Source organism: Poeciliopsis prolifica, unplaced genomic scaffold (genome assembly GCF_027474105.1).
Source record: "Poeciliopsis prolifica strain line A6 unplaced genomic scaffold, Auburn_PproV2 SCAFFOLD016, whole genome shotgun sequence".
In the NCBI taxonomy this organism is placed as follows: Eukaryota; Metazoa; Chordata; class Actinopteri; order Cyprinodontiformes; family Poeciliidae; genus Poeciliopsis; species Poeciliopsis prolifica.
Window position 1 is genome coordinate 4,052,194 of NW_026562391.1, and position 20,852 is coordinate 4,073,045.

The 20,852-nt window shown below is 41.3% G+C and overlaps 2 protein-coding genes across 3 annotated transcripts; both read right to left on the reverse strand.

The window, feature by feature from the left end:
* Positions 1-524: 524 nt before the first annotated feature.
* dennd1c (DENN domain containing 1C) lies at positions 525-13,961 on the reverse strand. 2 transcript variants are annotated; one of them, XM_055040986.1, is made up of 23 exons: positions 13,809-13,961; positions 13,337-13,401; positions 11,018-11,061; positions 10,521-10,570; positions 10,307-10,426; positions 9,535-9,604; positions 9,368-9,448; positions 9,208-9,273; positions 8,328-8,381; positions 7,817-7,927; positions 7,475-7,575; positions 7,024-7,069; positions 6,816-6,917; positions 6,576-6,701; positions 6,371-6,472; positions 5,630-5,720; positions 4,993-5,033; positions 4,866-4,916; positions 4,742-4,789; positions 4,551-4,658; positions 4,332-4,405; positions 3,316-3,535; positions 525-3,235 (listed from the first exon to the last, which is right to left on the reverse strand). In XM_055040986.1, the coding sequence occupies exons 1-23, from the start codon at positions 13,823-13,825 to the stop codon at positions 2,276-2,278; spliced, it is 2,748 nt and encodes a 915-aa protein (XP_054896961.1). In that variant the 5' UTR covers positions 13,826-13,961; the 3' UTR covers positions 525-2,275. The 2 variants fall into 2 exon arrangements, with proteins under 2 accessions (XP_054896961.1, XP_054896963.1); XM_055040988.1 differs by lacking the exon at positions 9,208-9,273.
* Positions 13,962-14,657: 696 nt separating this feature from the next.
* On the reverse strand, positions 14,658-19,651 carry LOC129366901 (tubulin beta-4B chain-like). Its single transcript, XM_055040989.1, has 5 exons — positions 19,421-19,651; positions 17,782-17,890; positions 17,579-17,689; positions 16,608-16,852; positions 14,658-16,534 (listed from the first exon to the last, which is right to left on the reverse strand). The coding sequence occupies exons 1-5, from the start codon at positions 19,475-19,477 to the stop codon at positions 15,722-15,724; spliced, it is 1,335 nt and encodes a 444-aa protein (XP_054896964.1). The 5' UTR covers positions 19,478-19,651; the 3' UTR covers positions 14,658-15,721.
* Between the last annotated feature and the right edge of the window lie 1,201 nt (positions 19,652-20,852).

Sequence of the window (20,852 nt, forward strand, 5' to 3'; positions counted from 1 at the left end):
CTGTTTTCAGCTTGTTCTCCCTGCTCACCTTAGTTCTGCTGCTCCTGTTGTGCGTCATACGGAAGAAAAGGAGGATGGAGGGGAAATACAGACCCAGCGCAGAGGAGAAGAAACAATCGCGAGCAGCCGCACCCGAGAGGCCCAGGCTGCCTTTACCGTTGCCCAAAGAAGAGCGGCTCATCTAAAGAGACGAGGATTAAATAGCCTTGATGTTACCCTAGTGTGTGTGTCAGGATCACAAATGGAGGCTCTCTGCACCAAAATGTTTTCAGATCATGTAAACACTTTTTTTTCCCATCCTGGGTGAAAACAAATGGACTGATTGTTCAGTCGGAGCTTTCTGTCACTTGTTTCACAGAGGGAAGAGAAGAGTTTGCTTACAATTTTCCTATTTAAACACTACTCACTTTTTCTACCACTAAAATATGAGCTGCAGTGTGTTTTGTATTTAAATGCACATTAAAATATTTTTAGCATGTTTTTTTCTATGATACTAACTGGAACACAGTTTTTATATGTTGTATTCAAAGGCTTAATGTCGAACAAGTGTGCACACATGGTGGGCAAGATGTCTGATTAAAACCACTGCGTGCAAATGCAATATTCCTTTTCCTTTTTGCTTGGTTTAAAACTAAAAACTTTCAATGGACACGTTTTGTTTATTAAAGCTATTTATTCAAATTCTGAGAACAATCCACAAAACTGCAAAGGTCAAATTTCAACGTGTCAGTTTGTGCAGCAAAGAAACTAATGTTCTACAAATCAAAATACATTTTAAGTGTTTTTAATAAGTGGCATTTTTACATTTAAGTAGAAAACAGTGCTTTTAAAGGGATAGGTAAATTTTTTTTTTGCTATTTTGACTTGTGGTTTTTGTGCCACTATCACTAACAGTTTTCTTACCTGTGATAAAGTGATTAGATGGAATCGTGCATGCAGGTCACAGTGCAGCATTGGTGTATATTAACAGTCAACATTTGCACAGAAGACAAAGTTTGCCTTTTCTCTGCTGAGTGATGTGGCAGTAACACCATTTCTCACAATGAGATAATATAATCCAAGTAAGTCTATCAGGCCACAAACCCTCTGAAAGGCACAGCATCTTAATGTTAGTTTATCCAATCAGGCTGATGATCATTCACTGGTACATGTGGTGGAAAAAGCAGGTTTTTTTCCCTCCCTAGTTTTCATATAATTTGAATTTGAAACTTTTAACTCTGCTATAAAGCCATGCAGACTGAGGCTAAATGGTGAGGCCACATCCTACCTGTAACCCACTTAGAAGACAGATATGGCTGATTGGTTCTACTATTAGTCTATCATGTCTTTTAACAGGTAAGGAAATGTTTGCTAAAAAGTTCACAGAACTTGATTCAAACAATCCAAGCGATCCCTTCAGCCTACTGGTTCTCAATCCTGACCCCTGCTGTCCTCCATGTCCTAAATGTGTCTTATTTGACACACCTGATTCAAATTACAGCGTTACCTCCTCACTTCCCTGGTGAGACCTGCTTTTTGAGACCCAGAGGATCAGCCAGGACTAAATGTTTCTCAGATGACCATGGAGCACCTTGTACTTCTCTGTTTAGGCTGCTGTCCCAGACTGAGCAGCTTAGGGTGGATGTGGGAACAGGGAATACTCAAATCCATGGAGGACAATGAGTCCAGAGAAAGTGCAGGATGAAGAACCGCTGCGTTGGCCCGTCTGGTATATGACTTTCAAACGTCAATTAAGTGTCAATTTATGTTGCTAGGAAAGGATGAGGTGATGGATTTTCTTTCCCTTAAACGTCAAACAGTTCAAGCAATTTAAAAAAAGAAATAGAAAACAGAAGAGATCCCAGCAACAGCAACTTGCAGCCTGAGAGTTTTAACGGTTCTATAAATGGCATAAATAACATTTATTTTTCTCTTTTTAATGATGATGCTTAGTTTGATCCTGAGCTCTTTCTAAAACCAAAAATATTTACAGTTTCCTATTTTCTTCATCTTCAATAAAGCCAATGGACCTGCCTCTCAGCTTAGCAAAGAGATACTTTGGGTATCTGTTTGCATGAAACCTGGTGTCATTGATGCCTCTTGGACACCAGTTTGCAGAAGTTTCCCTGTCACGTCCATCTGGAAGAAGACATCAGGGAAAAACCAGAACGTACTGGCGGATCTAAATGTCCCTTCTGTCCTCGGAGCGTCTTGGAATCCCATTGAGCCGGAAAGTGCCGATGGGAAGAAGGATGTTTGGGTTTCCACCTAAACCAGTGAAAACTGAGACGTTACATCAAGCTTCAAATCTCTTCTTCAGTTCAGACACTTTGACTGGAGGGCGGTCTTCTTCCTCGGACACCTCCGCGTCTTGGTTTGTGTCTAAGTCACACCGGGTCTGAACCATTTCCCTGCGTCGCAATGCAGGCTCGGCAGAGTTCTTAGAAATGGACTTGAGCTGAAATCCCTGCTGGCTGTATGGCTGACACTGAAAGCGTGCTACGGCAGAAAGTACTTTGGGAGGAGGTGAGGTCACGCGGGCCCTCTGCTCCTCCTTCTGTGGGGTTTTATCACTCTCTTTCTCCTCAGATGGAGGCGGTTTGGACTCGGCAGTAACATCATCGGGCTCCGGTGGGACTGCAGCGTCACTCTGCGGCCTTTCCACCGAATTCAAAAGCGGCTCTTCTCTGTTTACACACTTTAAGTTCAATGTTTCTGTAGAATCATTGCTTGTATCCTTCTGAGTTTCTTTCATTTCTTCTTTTGTCTCATTTTCTTGCGTGTTATTCGTTTCCCCTTCTTCCTCTTGTAACACAGCTACCTCCTCGCTCTGAATTCGCTTATCTTTCCTTTCATCCTCGATTATTTTGTCTTCTTTTCCTTCAGTCATTTCTTGCACGCTTTCCCCAAAGCTTGCCGTGCTTTCGTGATCGTCTTTACTTCGCTCCTCTTCTATCTTCACTTCCTTAAAGTTATCGCCGTTGGTTATTTCCTGCTTCTCATGTATTTCTCCATCATTTTCTCTCCGCTTTTCTCTGACCTCCCTTTGTTTCGCTTCGTGCTCGGTGACCTCACTTGCCGCCAGGAGGCATTCTGCTCCCTCCTCCTCCGGCAAGCTGGTGTCCAGGCCGTGCCAGTCCGAGTCCTCCGTCCGATCTGAAAGCTCCTCTGTGGTCTCCAGATTCCAGCTGTGCAAGCTGCCGCTGCCGCTGATGGACAGAGACAGGCTCTCCTGGCTCGGGTGGCCCGGGCCACGCTAACAACCACATAAAAGAGAATTAGAGCTGATTTCCAAGTAGACGTTTGGGAGTGTTGATGTTTCCCTTACTGATTTACCTTAATGATATAGTCATGGCTGTCTGGTCCAAACAAATCCAGGCTGCGAGTGCCGTACAACAGGCCTCGGTCGTGGGAGCTGCGAGAGCTAAGAGTGTCGAAGATCTCCCCGAGGAGATCCATCTCTTCTGAATCACATAACGGCGAGTCAACTTCGTCTTCTTCTTCTTCCTTCAGAATCTCAGAGTCAGGCTGTCCGGCGAGCCTCGAGTTCTCATCACTGAGAACAAACAAATAACATCAATGAAACTGGATAGAAGTTAGAAATAGTAATATTATAATGTAAATGTGCATAGTTGTTGTATAGATGTTTAAATGCTTCATTTACTGCATTGAGGAAATATTATAATATTTTTTTTCTTTTTAATTCTTTTTAATTTCCAGAGTCTTTATTCTAGGTTACTGTAGGTGTGGCTTTGTTAGACAGAGCAACAGACTGTCATGTGTTTCTAATCATAAAGTGGAAACAAAACCTAAAAAAGGGAAGAGATAAAAAACTAGTTTCCCTGTGTTTATGTCAGAGACGTCAGCAGTTAGTCCTCATTTGGCCATGTCATGTTATTTTACTTTTGGCCCATTTTGTTGGATTTCTATGATCAACGCAAGTTCCCTACATCCGCATATGTAGTTTATTTGAATAAAAAATAACACCTCTCTTAAAAAATATAACCTAAGATTCTCAGTAGACTTCCTGGTTGGGCTCTTTACTGCTTCTGCTCTTTCAGTGTCCTGACATTAAAAAATAACATCACAAACACTGGTATTAAATTGCGTTTGTGTTTTACGGAGCAGGAACCTCCCGAGAAACAGTAATTAAAATGTAATTTGAACATGGCTTTAACAGGCTTTCATACTCATTTTGCAATAAAAAATAAATGAAACCTATCTTCCGCTTCTGACAAAATAAAGTAGACCTTTTAATTATAGGTTTGGCCCTTGGCTGGAGAACTTTACAACTGGGGACAGTTTGAGGAGACAATACTGTGAAAATTATGTATAGGAAGTGGATTTCCCACCTGTCCCAGAGATCTTCGGTGTCCTTTGTGATTTCCTTGTCTCTGATTTTCTGAGCAGGTCGGCGAGGTCGTGACTAATGGAGTAGAAGACCGAGACCACAAAGAGAAAATATAACAGCTGGAAGGCGGCGCAAACAGGACCGTCTACATTGTAGACATTTAACTTGATTCAGATGTAGATTTGTTTGCTGGAAACAAAATAGAAAACTACAGTCTTACTTTTCCAAAGTGTTGTGTGATCGGCAGGCGGCTCTGTAAGCTGTCAGACTGGACGCGGCGGTGCGACATCGACCCGCCCCTGTGGAGGCTGCGATCCTCATGGTGGACCTGCATGACACAGTGAAGTAAGCAAGAGAAGCCAGCAGCATTCGGGTCAATCGAAGCGTTTACCTACATGAACACAAGCCTACCTTGTGAATCAGCAGGTTTTTCAAACCAGATTTGGTAAGACCTTTAGTCTGTTAGAGACAACAGTGAAAAGTTAGGTGGCTGCCCTCCCTCAACCCCGGTCACAGGATGTCTGTCTGGACTCACCTTCAAATTTGCTTTGGTCTTCATGTTTAGGATTAGAGCGCCGCCCCCTTTCTGTTAGACGTACAAAGACATTAATGTTAGACTTTTCAGGCCAATGAGGAAAACAGATGCAGTCAAATAAACTTACCTTTAAATTGCCAACTAACTGCTGATAAGATTTGCCTCTTCCTACAAAAAAGAAAACAAAATCCGAAAGAAATTGTTTCAATTCAACAATATGAGAAAGATATATTCACGTAAAAGTATTGATACATCTAGTATTGACTTGTTGTCCCATTGACGATTTCTTTAAATGATAGGTAATGGAGTCCCTGATTAACCTGTCAGTAGCTCCTAATCCCTTTAGCTGCTGTTCTGTGTGTGGTTTTGCCATTTTAACCACCAGATAATCCAAATATATTACATATCAACAACAAGTCATATCAAACAGAGATGCTAGCGCTAGCGTTGCAATTCGGTTTGGCATGAACGAAATCACAGGGGCTTAACTTAGGTTTGCAAAAACCTGTTGACTACATCAAGTCAAATGGTCAAAATATCTGTCAAAAAATAGACACACCACCATCCAGAGTGTCACTGACGAGTATTTTAAAAATCATAAAATGTTGCGTCCTATTTTACCGCAAAAGGAGGAACATGGTATTGATTTTATGAAAGCATCAGATTGGGTGATCGCAAAAGAATTTTTCTAAAATGACAAAAAAAAAAATAAAATAAAATAAAAAATCTGTATTGTGACATCCTTAAGACATCCAGAGACACACCTGCTGTTGTTTCACACTTTGTTATCTCTTCCTCAAAAAGATCATCTGGTCCTTTCCCTTTGTTAAGAACATCCAGGCAATCATCAATGAACTGCACAAACAAATGGAGGAACAGCTTTGAAACCAAGGTAAACACCCATATCTGAATCATTTTCAACAATTAGCCCTGCTAGCCTGCATGGATTATGAAAACCTGTCTCAGTATTTATGTCTAACAGTTTAGTCCAAAATTATTCATTCATATCCATTTAGGAATTTGGATTTGAAACAATCGTTTAACTTTACCACCATGTCTCTTCAGGCTGGAAGAATTATTAATATTTCGGAATGGACCAAAATAAGAATTTTTCAAGCAATCTAAAGATTAGGGTGATGACAAGAGGCATTCCACCCTAAAAGAGAAATCTTTGAAATACCAGTGGAGACGTGCAAAAAGCTCTTTGGGATTTATATGAAGAGTTTGATGGTTGGACTTCCAATAAATGTTTTTTTCACAGACTATTGCCTCACATGTGACTGAAATCAATACATGGACAAGCACTCATATTATCCACTGTGGTGAACGCAGTGCACACAGTATTTCTGCAGCTTCATACATTTCAGATTAGCTCACATATAAAGGAACACATTTCCATTAACTCCTGAATTGGAGTCACACAATCTCATCCCTTAACCAACTGCAAAATGTTGTTTTTTCACTTTAAGCCTCAGGAAACCTGCCCAGCAGAGGTCGCTGTGTACCTGTTTGAAGAATTGTGAATGAATGGCGCTTTGCAGGAACTGCTTCATAGTGGTAGACTTGTGATCCAAAAAAACCTCTTCACAGAAATGAACGTCACCTTCCTGTGAAGAGAGACGTTTACAGAAGGAGCAGGAAGCACTACAAATACATTCTGTAATTACAAGGACAACATTGGTGTCCAGCAAACCTTAGCGACTGACAGACCTTGTCGCCCTGCAGGGCGTCCCTGTAGCCTCCAAACAGCAGAGCTTGAGCCTTCAGGAAAGCTCGAGAAACACCAGAGCCAGGAGACACCGCCTGTCGCTTTAAACAGACCTTCAGGCCGGACATCTGAGCACACAAATGCAAGAAACCTGCTGATATCTGCCTAATGTTGACAGTGAAACATCTGGCATGGTCACCTAGCACAAAACAACTGGCTGACCTAAATAAATATGTTTTTACCACATCTGCAGGTATCTTCTTAAGGTCATCAAAGGGGGTTTCCAGAGTGTTTGTATCAACGTTCAGAATAACCACTTCCTCCAACCCACGACTCTTCACCCTCTAATGGACGGAAATATGTTTTCAAGAAGACGGCCAGTTAGAATAAACTTGATCAACTTGCGAATAAAACTGGTGGGGGGTGTGAGCGGCTCAGTTGGAGCGGTACCTCTGAAAGACTGGTGTGGACTCCAATCAGATAAGGCATGGGCGCACTGTGACCGCAAAAAACAGAGGAAAAACAAACAAAAAAAACATTATTTTGTGTCTGTACAATGCAAGATCACAAAATCTTGCCAAGTATTTTCTGTCTAGTATTCTAAAGCAAATACTGTAGGCAGATTGAAATAAGACAAAACTAACTTACAAGAAACTTTTTAGCAAGATGCAGGATATTGTTTTAAATATATGCAATATCCACTGGCAGATCATGTCACTTAAGAATTTGTGTTTTTGCAGTTCATGTTAATGGAGGATCGGTGTGCTAGTGTTGGGGTTAGGATGGATGGATGGATGGATGGATGGATGGATGGATGGATGGATGGATGGATGGATGGATGGATGGATGGATGGACAGACGGACGGATAGATGGATGGAGGAGCAGGACTGGACTTCTCACCAGCAGTAGTCGAGTAGATGTGGTGGCAGGACAGGTATGAAGATGTGCTGCCAGTACATCGGGTATAAAACAGCGCTGAGAGCATGGACGCAAGATGTCAGCTGCACACACAAAATGGAGGAGAACTGTAAGGTTTACATGCAGGCTTATTTACTTCACATGTGATCAACAAGTCTAGAGAGTCGTATTTGTCACAAGATGAAGCAATGACATTTTAATGGTGTCTGAATCTGTATTTAGAAATGGTCTAATCACACTTAAGAAATAAGTCTTGTTTGTGGTCTGACCGGGACCATGTTGTAGACATACAACAAAAAGGGGAAATGAAAACGTGCGTCTTACGGTGCTGAGTTTGCTGGCGAAGATGAGGATCCGCCTCTCGAACAGCATGCTGGCGTACAGCTGAAGCAGATTCCCGACATCTACTGCTACTATCAGTTCAGTCAGGTTTCTCTAGCAAAGCCAAAGATACAGGATGTGTTTGTGTTTTGTTCAGGTATTTATGTCCCTAGAAATTTCTGATATTTGATCAAATTACAATCACAAAGTTTGATGGATTGCTTTGGGATTTTATAAGACAGCCCAGCACAAAGTGATGCAAAACCCTAAACTGGAAGAAAACTTTAGCAGTTCAAAATTGCTCATGAATGAGAATCACGAAAGTGAGCTATACATTTATAGCTCACTTTGCTGCAGATGAATATTTATATATTCATCTGCAGCCTTGCTGAGTTGAGACTTGCAGCAGCACCAGGACTTTTGGAGTAAGTCTCTATCAGATTTGCGCATCTAAAATCTAAAAGGTTTTGCAAAACAGCTCAAACTCAGTCATAGCTTAAGCAACCGTACTCACATTTTCAGGAATAGAAGGAAGACTTTTTGGATCTGGAGCAATAAAATATGGAATCTGTCCAGAAAAAACAAAACAAAAAACAACCATAAAGCCACATTAAGAAAAAGGGAGGAAAATAGAGAGGATATACTTTTTTCCAGCATCGTTGATGTAGTCGAACATCTTGGTGCATATGTGAATAAAAGGCTATAATGTAACATTTTCCATTTTTATTCCAAAATTATCGGCCCAGTAGCTATGCTTTTACCTGCAGACTGTGCTGCTTTTGAGCAAATTTCTGCTTCATAGCTTTGAGTCAAATATCTGTTTTTGTACCATTAACATCGTCTGTTCCTGTAAAAGCCTAACAGTGCACCATACATATCTTGTTAAACTTCTGATCATTGTTTGCAAAGTCTGCATTCAGATTGAAGAAACCTTATTTATGCTGCAATAAAAACCACATCAACATTTAATTGCCCGCTGTGACATAGATGCGAAACATGAGAGATATTGAAATTAGAGGTTAATTTGTAGGTGAATTGAATTAGAAAGGCGCACTTGCTGGTGCTGGAGATGGCTTTGTCATTTTAGGATGAAACTCAAATACAAAAACAAAACCAAAATGATACAACAAGCTGTAGCTTGGAGCCAGGTGGAGTAAAGTCTCAGACAAACCATTTCCATGATGAGGCATTAGTCATGGCTTTTACATAGACTGTAGATCATAAAGAAAGCCAGCTGGTGTTAACAGCGTTAGGTTCAGCATAGACATGTCATCTCTCAGAGGGGTGAGTCAACAGTGTTTTAGTTCACACGAAAAAGCTGAAGTCATCAAGCACAGACAGCCAGCGTTAGTCTGTACAGGCCCGGCTGGATCTGCCTCCCCTGTGGCACTCACCCCCTCTGGTCCCTCTGTGTGTCCAACAAAACGGGACACCTCAGTGCTCACCAAAAGCTGCTCTCCCTCAGGAAAGAAACACAAGACGCAAACCACTGACAGAACACGTTCAAACTCAAGTGTGACTCCCGGGTTCTCGTTGGCGAGTTAAGAGATTTACCATCTGCAGGGTGACAGATCCGGGAGCCAGCGGTATGGACTGCTTGTGGAGCGTAGCCAGGAGCGCTCTGATCTCATTGATCTGTTGGAGAGGTGGTTCATATTCATGCGACGCTCATGCAACGGTATGGAGAGAGTAGAGGTCAGAGGTCAGGAGCTCGAGCTCACCTGTCCTTTAGAGAGGTAATCGGCCAGATTGTTGAGAAGTTTGTAGAACACCTCAAACCACGGCAGATAACTGTTTGAAATTGGCAGAGGATGAAATCATCTTTTGAAAAGAGAGAATCGATTCCCTTGTGACTATATCTAATCATTTGTAAAATACGAATGAAATAATCAACTTTTTCTGGAAGCTATTTAACAAGTTAACACAACATTTTAATTGATCGCATTTATGCTCTCAATTTTACCCCCACCTATCCCTACCCACAAAAAAAAAAACAACCCAAAAACGATAAATTGCTAACACTAAAATTTCAGCGATTAAAAAAAAATTATTAAAATACATGAACACTTGCTATGAATATTAAGGACAATGACATCCATAAAAATGTGTAATGTTAAGCCTCTTTGGTGAGTCCAATGGAGTCAGGTGGAACAATTTATTCACAAAAACCTCTGTATAAAAAAAAAAAAAAATTTTTAAATTGGACACTTTCTGATTAACATAATATTCCCCCAAAAAATTTTAGCTTGAATTCATAGGATGTTTTTTTTCTGAAGAATAAAAGATACATTTTATTGCAGAAACTGGCAATTTAAAATTTAGAAAATGCATTTATATTTGTTACTTATAGTAAGATATACGAAGTTAATAAGGGGATGCAAAGAAAATCAAATATTTCCATGGCAATCCTTTAAAAAAACATGTTTTTTTTTTGTGTCCAAAAGTCACAGGTGGAGCACAAAATAAAGGTTAAACATGTAGATAAAAGCATACCTGAGAATGCAAAGGCACGTCTGTGTGCTGTTGGTGAGGCGACAGAAACCAAAGCGCTGGCATCCCTCCAGGTCAGTCAAAACAAAAGTAAAGTGCTGCACGGCCACCCCATCCCTCTGTCTGAGCAGTGGTGAGAGGAGGACTTTTAGATCAACCTGACCAGGTGGGGAGGTGTGACCAGCGAAAGCCCAGACACTTCCCAGTATTTACTCACCTCTGGATGTCATATGGGAAGCAGAACCTGGGCAAAGTTTGACTGGATTCCTGGAAAATAAGCAATTAATGAGCAAAATTAGAAGTGAGAGACACAAGCAAAGATGGTTATGTTCATGCGCTCACGTCAACTTTGGAAACTATTTCAGGTTTATGGTGTCACACGCTGAGCAATGTAGACATTGTCTCGATTGTAAACAATCAGAAGATGTGATTAAAAAAAAAAGAAAGTGAAAAGTAAAAAAGAATGTTAACATGTCAAAAAATGCTTGAAACATTGTTGGTTTTGATCAAATGAATTTAAAAAGCCTGACTTTTAGTTTCTGTTTTTGCCTAAATCTGACTTGTGGGTTAAAGTTCAATTTATTCACTCCCTGGCCTAAATAAGGTCAGTGCTTAAACAGCCACACAAAACATGTCCAGTGTTTGAAGAGTAAAGTCGAGCTACTGTGATCACTTTAAAAAATATTCCCAACAACATATTCCCTGGAGCAGCACCTCATCCTTGAAGTCTTCTGGAAACTGAAACGTTACTCCAGGATCTGCAAAATTAAAGTGGTAAAAAAAAAACAACAACAAAAAGTTATGGAAATGAATGCACAAACTACATCACACAAAAGGACTTTGATAAGTTACATTTTCAGCAAAAAGCTCATTCAGTTCAGACACAAACATTCTATAGATACAGTTATATATGCTTTTTTCTTTCAACTAAACATATGGTGATGTACTGTAGATAATATGCACTCAATATTTCATAAGGGCTCCTTTTCCATTAATTACTGCAGCAATGCAGAGTAGCACTGAGACAATTCCCCTGCTGAGATGTTCAGAAAACCCGGGCTTGCATCAACACTAGTCTTGTTTCCATTGTTAGGTCTGGTCTCTCTCACCATCTTCTTTTAGGTCACAAAAACGCAAGGTGAAGACCAAAACTGATCTAGATTCTGTGGAATTAAAGACCACAAAAACATAAAATAATTTAAAAAAATAGGAGTTTTTATGCAGTCATATCTGAACTCAGAAGAATTTACAAAGTCTAATAATAAATCAACCCACTATCGTCTGAAAACCTCACCAGAATGAGAAATGTCCTGTCAAAACAGGATCCAAAATAACTGCTGCACGCTGTTATTGTCAATAGGTTTGACGATTGTACTGGTGTTAAAGCTTGTTTTTACAAAAACAAAGACAAAAGAGAAATGGCTTATCCAGATTGCTGCTGCCAAAGTCCTAACACTTTGGCAGCAGCCAATTCACATGCACCAATATTAATTTGTGTTCAACATGGATCATAACACAGTCCTCAAGTCTCCCTGATTGTAAAACAATAGAAATATTGTCGATGGTCTATAAGTCACAGAATGACTTGTAACAATTATTTTAATATAACTATTAAAACAAGAGATTCATTTTAATATTTTTCTAATGATCTTACCTATGGGAATTTAGATTTCCTTCCTGTTATATGATGATCCGTCATTAGTTTATGTTTTAAACTCTGCCCCCTTTTTCTTTCTATAACTCATTTTTAATTACCCTATGTGTGAACGGTGCCACAAAAGATATTGACAATGTTCCAGAGATCATCCATGGGGTTTATGTCAGCCAGGTCTACAACCCAATCAAGCACATTGATGAGACCTGCTGGAAAATAAAATGAGCATTTCTGTAGAGATTGTCAGCAAAGAGAAGCACCGACTTCTCCAATATTTCTTGGTAAGCAGTTGTGAACCAACACAATAAAAGGCATGACTCCCTGAATCATCACCGATCCTCTGTCAGGTCTTCCCTCTGACTGCCATCACCATAACTTCACTTTTCAGTATTAACAATTTCTGTATTTCTACTGGACTAATTTTGTAGTTTCATGTAAGTTGTCACGATCAAATTTAAAATAAACAAACACTTGAAATATGTCACTTTGAGTGCAACCAGTAGCTTCACTTTTCAAATTTCTGAATTACTGAAATAACATAAACTTAGTCGTATCTATAATTTATTGGGACACACCTCTACTGTGGCGAAAAAAAAAAAGATTTGTAATTTTACTAGACAAAAAATGTTTAAAACTGATTGAAAAATCTTGAATGTGAAATCTCATCGGCTCAGTTCTCACAGAGAGTTAACAGGATGCTCTCCTTGGGTTGACTTGCGACTAAAAAGGCTTTGTGGTTTTCTTCTGATCACATGACAGGAAGAATGTGTGACTGTCAGAACAGCACAAACAGCGTCACACATAGAAAGTTTAGATATTTTATTTTTTTCCCAATTCACATGCACCAGTATTAATTTGTGTTCAAGCCTGCTTTCAAAACGCCGGTGTAATGACTGAGTCATGACTCGCAGACTGTGCAATTCAGTTTGTGCAATCCATTGAGTCATGCTGAAATAACACAAGTAAACGTTTGATGAGTGACTTCATTATAGTAGACAAAATATCAGCGTCAGTTTATATGCATATATGTAACACAAAGGGAATTTTGTGAATAAAATCACAATGTCGCATCCAAAACAATAAAAACAGACCAAATCAAATGGTCAAATTTGACTTATGTCTTCTACTAGTAAAATAAATCTGAGATTTTTAAGATTGAAGATTCACCAAATTGACACAGATGTCACCTGAGATTTAAAGTAATATATTTAGAAGCAGAGACCACAAACCCACAACCTTCATTGTTTTCAGCGCACTTTAACTATCGAATATAGAAGATGATGAACATGAGCAGTGCTCAGAGCAGACACACAAACATGTGCGGATCATTCTGGTTGGGTGTGTGTGTGTTCTGATCCAGAAGCTACTACTGTCCTCACCTTTGTCTGTGGCGACAGGGCATGTTGCTTCAAAGAACCAGTTGAAAGTTCGCTCAGGATTTTGTCTGACAGGAAGCACATGAACACCAAAGATTTCTGTTAGAGCTTGACATGTGTGTCCACATTAATTCAGACATTAATAATAATAATAATAATACAAAAAAGTAGCTAGACGTTTACTCCAAACTGAATTTGATTGTGAGCAATATAAAAATATCTATGTTATCACAGGCAAAGACATGTTTTCTGCTCATACGAGGCTTATTTAGTAAATAAAACCTGCTTAATAGACTCATTAGAATAAGTCCACTGTTATGTGAACTTATGGCAGCAAATAGAAGGGCAGAAGAGTTGCTGCATTAGACTTCCTGTGCAGTTCTGTGAGAGGAAGTTAATAAAAACCACAAGAACTGAGTGAGAGGCAGAGAGAAAATGATGGAGGTCGACAAAAATCATGAGTGAGCTCACTTACTTCAGTCTGGAGCCCATCCTGCCTGAATGCAACTGTTTCCATGTGTTTGTCCTGGAGGAGGTGAAGGTCCTCAGGGCTCTGCTAGACGAGTGCCATTGGTCTGATGAGGCACCGTTACAGATGAGGGCAGACCGCCAGCAGAAGCAGCAGTCTGCTCAGTCAGCGCCAGAGTGACAAAACACTTCCTGATCTATCTGAATATGTTCTTGTCAATGTGTAAGTGACGTGAGTTATGAGACGGCGACTGAGACGTGAACTTCTCGTAATTTATTTTGTGTTTAAATTTGAAAGTGCTCATAGGATCGAAAGATAACGTCTTCCTCAAAATTAAAAACGACCCACTTGGCTAATACCTCCTGCTGTTTGTGTGGTGACTCTCTAAATAACAGAACAGTTCAGAGTCTGCAGACTTAATGAAGTTTTAGAGTTCTGACATCAGTAGATCCGTCAGTGAGAATCCGGTTTTACTTGATTTGTGCAGTCATGCACGCGCGTGTTAGTTAATGCGTCATTATTGAGAACAGTTGACTATGTTTCCTCGCTATTGTTCAAATAAATAAAAGTTAGATAAACAATGCGTGTACAACAGCTGCAAAGAGGCAAAACAAAAAAATCCACATCCTAATCAGAAAGGCACTTTGCACACAGGCCCTTTGCTGCCCCCTTGTGTCGCTCGAAGGCATCTGAAAAGTAAAGGTCTCCATTTTGACAAGATTTTTTTTTTGTCATCCAAGATGAAAACTGAAAGGGAATTCAAAAAAGGCATTTTAACAATAAATCAAAAACATTTGATGAAAAATATCTTCAAGCTGAACCTCAAGCTACAGAAATGATCCCACAGACAAAGACTTGTTTAATAATATATTTATTTCAACCAATGCCAAATGAGACAAGTCATCAAACTGGGCCCAGTGTGAAAGATTATCTGGCGATAATGAGAACCAACAAAATGCTACTGACAAAATAACACTTGCACGCGTCTTTGGCTAAGTTCACACAGCAGGCCAACGTGACCCAAATCCGCCGTTTTTCGCCCATTTGCGCCTCAATGTCCGACTTTTTCACAGCGGTCTGAACGGCCCAATTCTGATATTTTCAACCTCAAAAAAGCCAATCTGTGCCACCTCCATATGTATCTGATTGTTTCAAAGGATTCAGTCTGAACAGTCATGCCGCATTTAATCCTACATTTACATCATTGATGTGAGACGTGTCATAATTCTGCTCCAGACGCAAACAATGGCTTGAAATTATAATTATGACATAAGTTTGTATCAAGAAAACGCATCACATCACAATCTCATCACTCCTGGCTCTGACTAAACATCCAAACAGACTTCACTACATACTTTGCAATCGACGATCCGCCAAAGGCCATCGCTGTTAATTGTACTTTCTTTTTATCGGTATCTTGTTACGACACTGTTGATTCCCATTACTGAATAAGCTTTAAGATCGATAAATTCACTATTACTTCAGTAAAGAGGGCGCTGCTGCATGACCTCAATGTTCTTCTGCGCAGTCGGCTCGCTTTGGCGTCATACACGTTCACATTGTGCCATTGCATTTAATTAGTATAAACAGCCGCACAAAACAAAGATATTGTATTTCAGCAAAAAAAAGAAAAAGAAAAAAAAGAAAATCGGAATTGAGCATCACGACCTGCTGTGTGAATGTAGCCTTTGTTACCGCTATGAAGGTCAGCTATGTTTTTAGTGTGTGAATCCTACTCTGCCAGAAGAAGAAAAAAGGTGAAGACTAGAAACAGAAGAGGCAGGAAACAGATGACATGAATCAGAGAGCAGGAAAGGACAAGACAGGAAGGAAAACTGAAACTAAAAGAAAAGAGCAGAGTAGGACTTGGCTAAACGGATTGGATGAGTGCTAATGAGAAATATGAGTGACTGTTAGCCTTAGGCGACTTCCTCCTCTCCTTCCTCCTCGAACTCTCCCTCCTCGGCGGTGGCGTCCTGGTACTGTTGGTACTCGGACACCAAGTCGTTCATGTTGCTCTCCGCCTCAGTGAACTCCATCTCATCCATGCCCTCTCCGGTGTACCAGTGGAGGAAGGCCTTTCGCCGGAACATGGCGGTGAACTGCTCGGAGATGCGCTTGAACAGCTCCTGGATGGCCGTGCTGTTGCCGATGAAGGTGGCGGCCATCTTGAGCCCGCGTGGTGGGATGTCGCACACGGCCGTCTTGACGTTGTTGGGGATCCACTCCACGAAGTAGCTGCTGTTTTTGTTCTGCACGTTCAGCATCTGTTCGTCCACTTCCTTCATGGACATGCGCCCTCGGAAGACGGCGGCCACGGTCAGGTAGCGGCCGTGGCGGGGGTCGCAGGCTGCCATCATGTTCTTGGCGTCGAACATCTGCTGAGTGAGTTCGGGCACGGAGAGAGCTCTGTACTGCTGGCTGCCCCTGCTGGTGAGTGGCGCGAAGCCGGGCATGAAGAAGTGCAGGCGAGGGAAGGGCACCATGTTGACCGCTAGTTTGCGGAGGTCGGCGTTGAGCTGGCCGGGGAACCGCAGGCAAGTCGTCACCCCGCTCATGGTGGCAGAGACCAGATGGTTGAGGTCTCCGTAAGTGGGTGTGGTGAGTTTGAGGGTGCGGAAGCAGATGTCGTATAGGGCCTCGTTGTCAATGCAGTAGGTCTCGTCAGTGTTCTCAACCAGCTGGTGCACAGAGAGGGTCGCGTTGTAGGGCTCCACAACAGTGTCTGACACCTGCGCAAACAACATTCAAGTTCAGGGTGAAAACTAAAATATACCAAGAAGCAAACTGATACAATCACTATACCTTGGGAGACGGCACCACACTGAATGTGTTCATGATACGGTCGGGGTACTCCTCCCGGATTTTGCTGATGAGCAGGGTTCCCATGCCGGAGCCGGTACCCCCACCCAGGGAGTGTGTGAGCTGGAAGCCCTGGAGGCAGTCGCAGCTCTCGGCCTCCTTCCTCACGACGTCCAGGACTGAGTCCACCAACTCAGCTCCCTCTGTGTAGTGGCCCTTTGCCCAGTTGTTACCTGCTCCACTCTGGCCTGCAATGTCAGGATTATAGTGCTGAGCTGTTGCTATGACAGCATGCTTTGCATTAGTGGCACAAGCTCTTGCAGTATTACAACACCACAGTATTATCTGGAAAAAAGAATAGTGCTTTCTCAAATGATGCTCACATTGATCTGTTTTGTGTATGTGACACCGAGTTGAAAACATTGAAAGTTTAGAGTCAGCGCAACCAGTCATCAGCCAGACTGGTGGTGTCTGCCCCAGTGGAGAAGAAATGGGGCTAGATGCCCTACCAGCTCACCAAACTTGCTAGCATCCATTTAGATCATGGGAAATGACGGAATCTGTCATGAGAAATGTAGGTAATTGGAACGCTCGACTATGAAATCTGAACCGCCGGGGAACATCGTGCAGTATCTACACGTCTCTGGCTACACACAGCATGTGGGAGAATTTATTCTGAAGTACAAAATAATTTGTCTCCAAAAGAAAAGAGGGACAGTTCTGCTTTCTTAAAAGTCGAGCCTTGCTTCTATGAACTAAATATTGCATATCATCTTGTAAGGTCAATGTTTTGCTACACGCCTCCACTTTATGTTTGGTTTTATGTTTTTTATCCATTTGGGAGTTCAATTATCTCCCAGTTTAATAATTTTTTATACTAATCCGATAGAAATTCTGTCTTGCTTTGTTATGCATTATAAAAAATTGTTTTGATTTGATAGAGTGAATTAAAATGCACGTTCCGAGTTACATACCAAAGACAAAGTTGTCTGGCCTGAAAATCTGTCCAAAAGGGCCAGAGCGGACAGAGTCCATGGTGCCAGGCTCCAGATCTACTAAGATGGCCCTTGGCACGTACTTCCCACCTGGAATAGGATAAGTGATTTGTTTTTATCCAGAGGGGAAAATAAAGTTTCCAAATAGAGTTTAAATACTGAGACAAATCACATGATCAAACCTGAAGCCTCATTGTAGTAGACGTTGATCCTATCCAGCTGCAGATCGCTGTCCCCATGGTAGGTTCCAGTGGGATCAATGCCATGCTCATCACTGATCACCTCCCAGAACTTCAAATAGAGAGATTAGTTACAATCAGATGAACATGTTAATAAAAAATATAAATACTGACTGCACAGGGTGCAATAAATTACTGCACATCCCACCATGCTTAAAGAAACCATCTTACTAGTGGGAGTTTACATCTTCTCTAATAACTTGAGCCTTTATTCAGTACTTCAGGTAGCATGTACGAGAATCAGCCTTTATAAAAAGTACAAAAACTAAAAATATATAGAATGATAATTATGCAACACGAAGGCTTCGATATTAAAGTTTTTTGCCTGATTTTCAAGAAACTAATTTCTCTTTTTTAAAAAAATGATCCAAATAATCTGCAAGCATAAATAAATCATTTTGATTTGCTCTGATTGTTCACGATGACGGTGACAATAATACTGCCATTCCAAGGGTGGAGCCAAACACACAAATCTTGAGCAAAAGAGAAAAATGTTTTCTTTTTAACAAATGTAGCATTGAGAAATATCCCGTTGCCCCATTGCTGCCTCGTTTCTCTCTGGGACAACAACAACACAAAACAGATGAAAACCGCTTTCCCCCTCCAATTCAGTCTTTTACTTCTTCTCTACAATGAATATATAAGGGTGAAACGTTGTAGTTCAACTGAGCTTATGAGTATGAATACGGGCATATTAGTGTTCACCTTTACAGAAGTGAGAGATGTGTTTAAGCCTTGAAAATACAATTACAAAGTTCATTCAGTCTAACCTCTTAAAATGCTGAGCACAAATCGAAGATTGTTCTTCATACAAATCATCTTCGTATAATAAGCATATTTTTATTTATTTAGTTCATCCATTGCAATCGACAGGCATAAATCATGCCAGAATTTCAGAATGAGTTATTTCATCTTCACACATTATCTTCTCATAATCTCTCGGATTACATTTGTGTTTAACATTGAAGTCTTTTGTTTGCATTTTTAAATATAATGGAGAATTTACTGATATGTTGAATGACCGATATTTTATGAAACTTAATTTTTTTTTAAAAAACAAGTGAATGATGTGACATGTTTTGTCATTTGCGTGTCTCCATTCGGTCTCTGAGCCACACCCCTCAGTCTGAGGGTCCGCGCGCGCGCACGGCCGCACGCCCACGCGGCGTATTAGACAGTGTACTTACTACACGGTTTAATATTTCACATTAAAAGTCAACGCGGACATCTTCCCCACAAACAGGTTCTCCACCCAGTCGAGTGCAGCGGTCGCCCGTTCCACGGGCTTCGTGCCACAGCGGCGGGGACGTCCCGGTTCGCCACCGCCCCTCCTGAAGGATGCTATTGTGTACCGCGCGCTGCCTCCACGGCTCTCCCGTGCGCGAGAGCTGTGCTTGACCTACTTAGTGTTTCCTGGGGACGGCGTGCTGTCTTGCCAGCTGTCATGTCCCGACGAGCAGCAGCCAGCTCGTATTTAGTCCCATTAAAACGAAATAAAACAAACAAACCGGTTTCCGTTGTTAACAGGTAGATAAACCCCCCACAGGCCCAAAGGTTCGCTGGCTCTTCTCTCTCTCCCTACCTTCGCTCCAATCTGGTTCCCGCACTGCCCGGCCTGAAGATGCACGATCTCACGCATGTTGTCGCTGGGAGCTTGCAAAGTGATGGAGAAACGAAGGAAGGTGGGAAGAAGAAGAAGAAGAAGAAATAAAAGCTTCAAGTTTTTTTTCTCTTTTTAATTATTATTATTATAGCGACTCGGTTCGCTCTTGACCCTCTCGGCTGCCTGGCTGAATGGCGGAGGGGTTTGTCACAGCGCGTTAAGCTCCCTCGTCTCGCCCTTCCCATCCAGCCGCGGCTGCGCTGTTCCTGTCGCTGCTGCAGAGTTACGTCATCTCCATGGCAACGAAAACTGGGCACAGCCGGCGCAAATGGCCTGTCTAAACCGGCCGGCTTGAAGAGAGCAGGAAAGCGGAGACACTAATCTTTGTTGGAATAACATGTTAGAAAAAAAAACCCAAATGGCGTCATATTGCATAATACGGACATCACAAATGTTTAGAGCTTGAGACACATCTCTCAGTGGAGTATGTCCGCTCTATTTGAATGCACACGCACCCATAATGTGTTCCAAAATGTCCTCAATGTCCACAATGTTAGCTTTGGCTTTGAAGAGCATGCTGCTTTTCTTTATTCCACATTCAGCCTGTTAATTTGTTGGAGTTGTTGCCCGTGGAGACAGGATGTTTGACAACAGAAGCTGGAAGGAAGTCAGGGTGATGATATGGAAATGGCATGCATTCCTCACTCAGCCTGCATTTTCATGCAGCAGACCGTTTTCAAAAGACAGCTTCAAACATGACTTACAGAGGACAGAGAGCAAAAGCAACCTCTCAGAAGCAGCACGCAGTGGAAAACGTTGTGCCTGTGCCATAAAAATGTCTCATTTTTGCACAATCTCAATCAAATCAAACTTTTACTGCCCTTGGGTCATTCAGATAAAAACTGTTTCCTTGTGTGATATAGTAGGAAAATGAAACAATATTTAAAAACATCAGCCAAAATATGAAGAAGATTTCCACAAGTCTGGTTCATGTCACTGGTCCGAGATTACAGATGCCTGTTAATCTCTTCAGACAATTCAGTGCAAACATTAGTCACAAGGTTATTAAAGGTTATTAAGGTGTTTGAGAAAAAAGGCAATTAGAAAAAATTAAAATAAAAAATCAAACTTACTTGTTCTTACATAGAGATTAAAAATGTTTAGAAATGGATTCCACCAAATGTGTTTCACACTTGAACCAGTGATAAACTTTGTACATTTATGTAAGAACAAAGTGTGAAATGAATTAATTTACAGCTCCGCAGCTATTACTAAAGTCACAAAGCGGCATTCTGCATGTTGCTTTGAGCCTGCATCCACAAATCTGGGCTGCACAAGTGGGAACTTGTTAGCACCTGCAGCAAGAAGAGCCTGACTTGGCTTTTTCCGCATAGAGTCTGCATGTTCTTCA

What these genes read in the sequence shown, in the direction of transcription:
- dennd1c (XM_055040986.1), bottom strand. An exon ending in ATTACCTCTCTAAAGGACAG is followed by an intron (nt 9,449 to 9,534) that starts GTGAGCTCGAGC and finishes CCTCTCCAACAG; the next exon opens with ATCAATGAGATCAGAGCGCT. An exon ending in ATTCACAATTCTTCAAACAG is followed by an intron (nt 5,721 to 6,370) that starts GTACACAGCGAC and finishes TTGTTTGTGCAG; the next exon opens with TTCATTGATGATTGCCTGGA.
- LOC129366901 (XM_055040989.1), bottom strand. Translation starts at nt 19,477, where the DNA reads ATGCGTGAGATCGTGCATCTTCAGGCCGGGCAGTGCGGGAACCAGATT. An exon ending in GCCAGACAACTTTGTCTTTG is followed by an intron (nt 16,853 to 17,578) that starts GTATGTAACTCG and finishes CTGACATTGCAG; the next exon opens with GCCAGAGTGGAGCAGGTAAC. An exon ending in GTGTGGTGCCGTCTCCCAAG is followed by an intron (nt 16,535 to 16,607) that starts GTATAGTGATTG and finishes TTGTTTGCGCAG; the next exon opens with GTGTCAGACACTGTTGTGGA.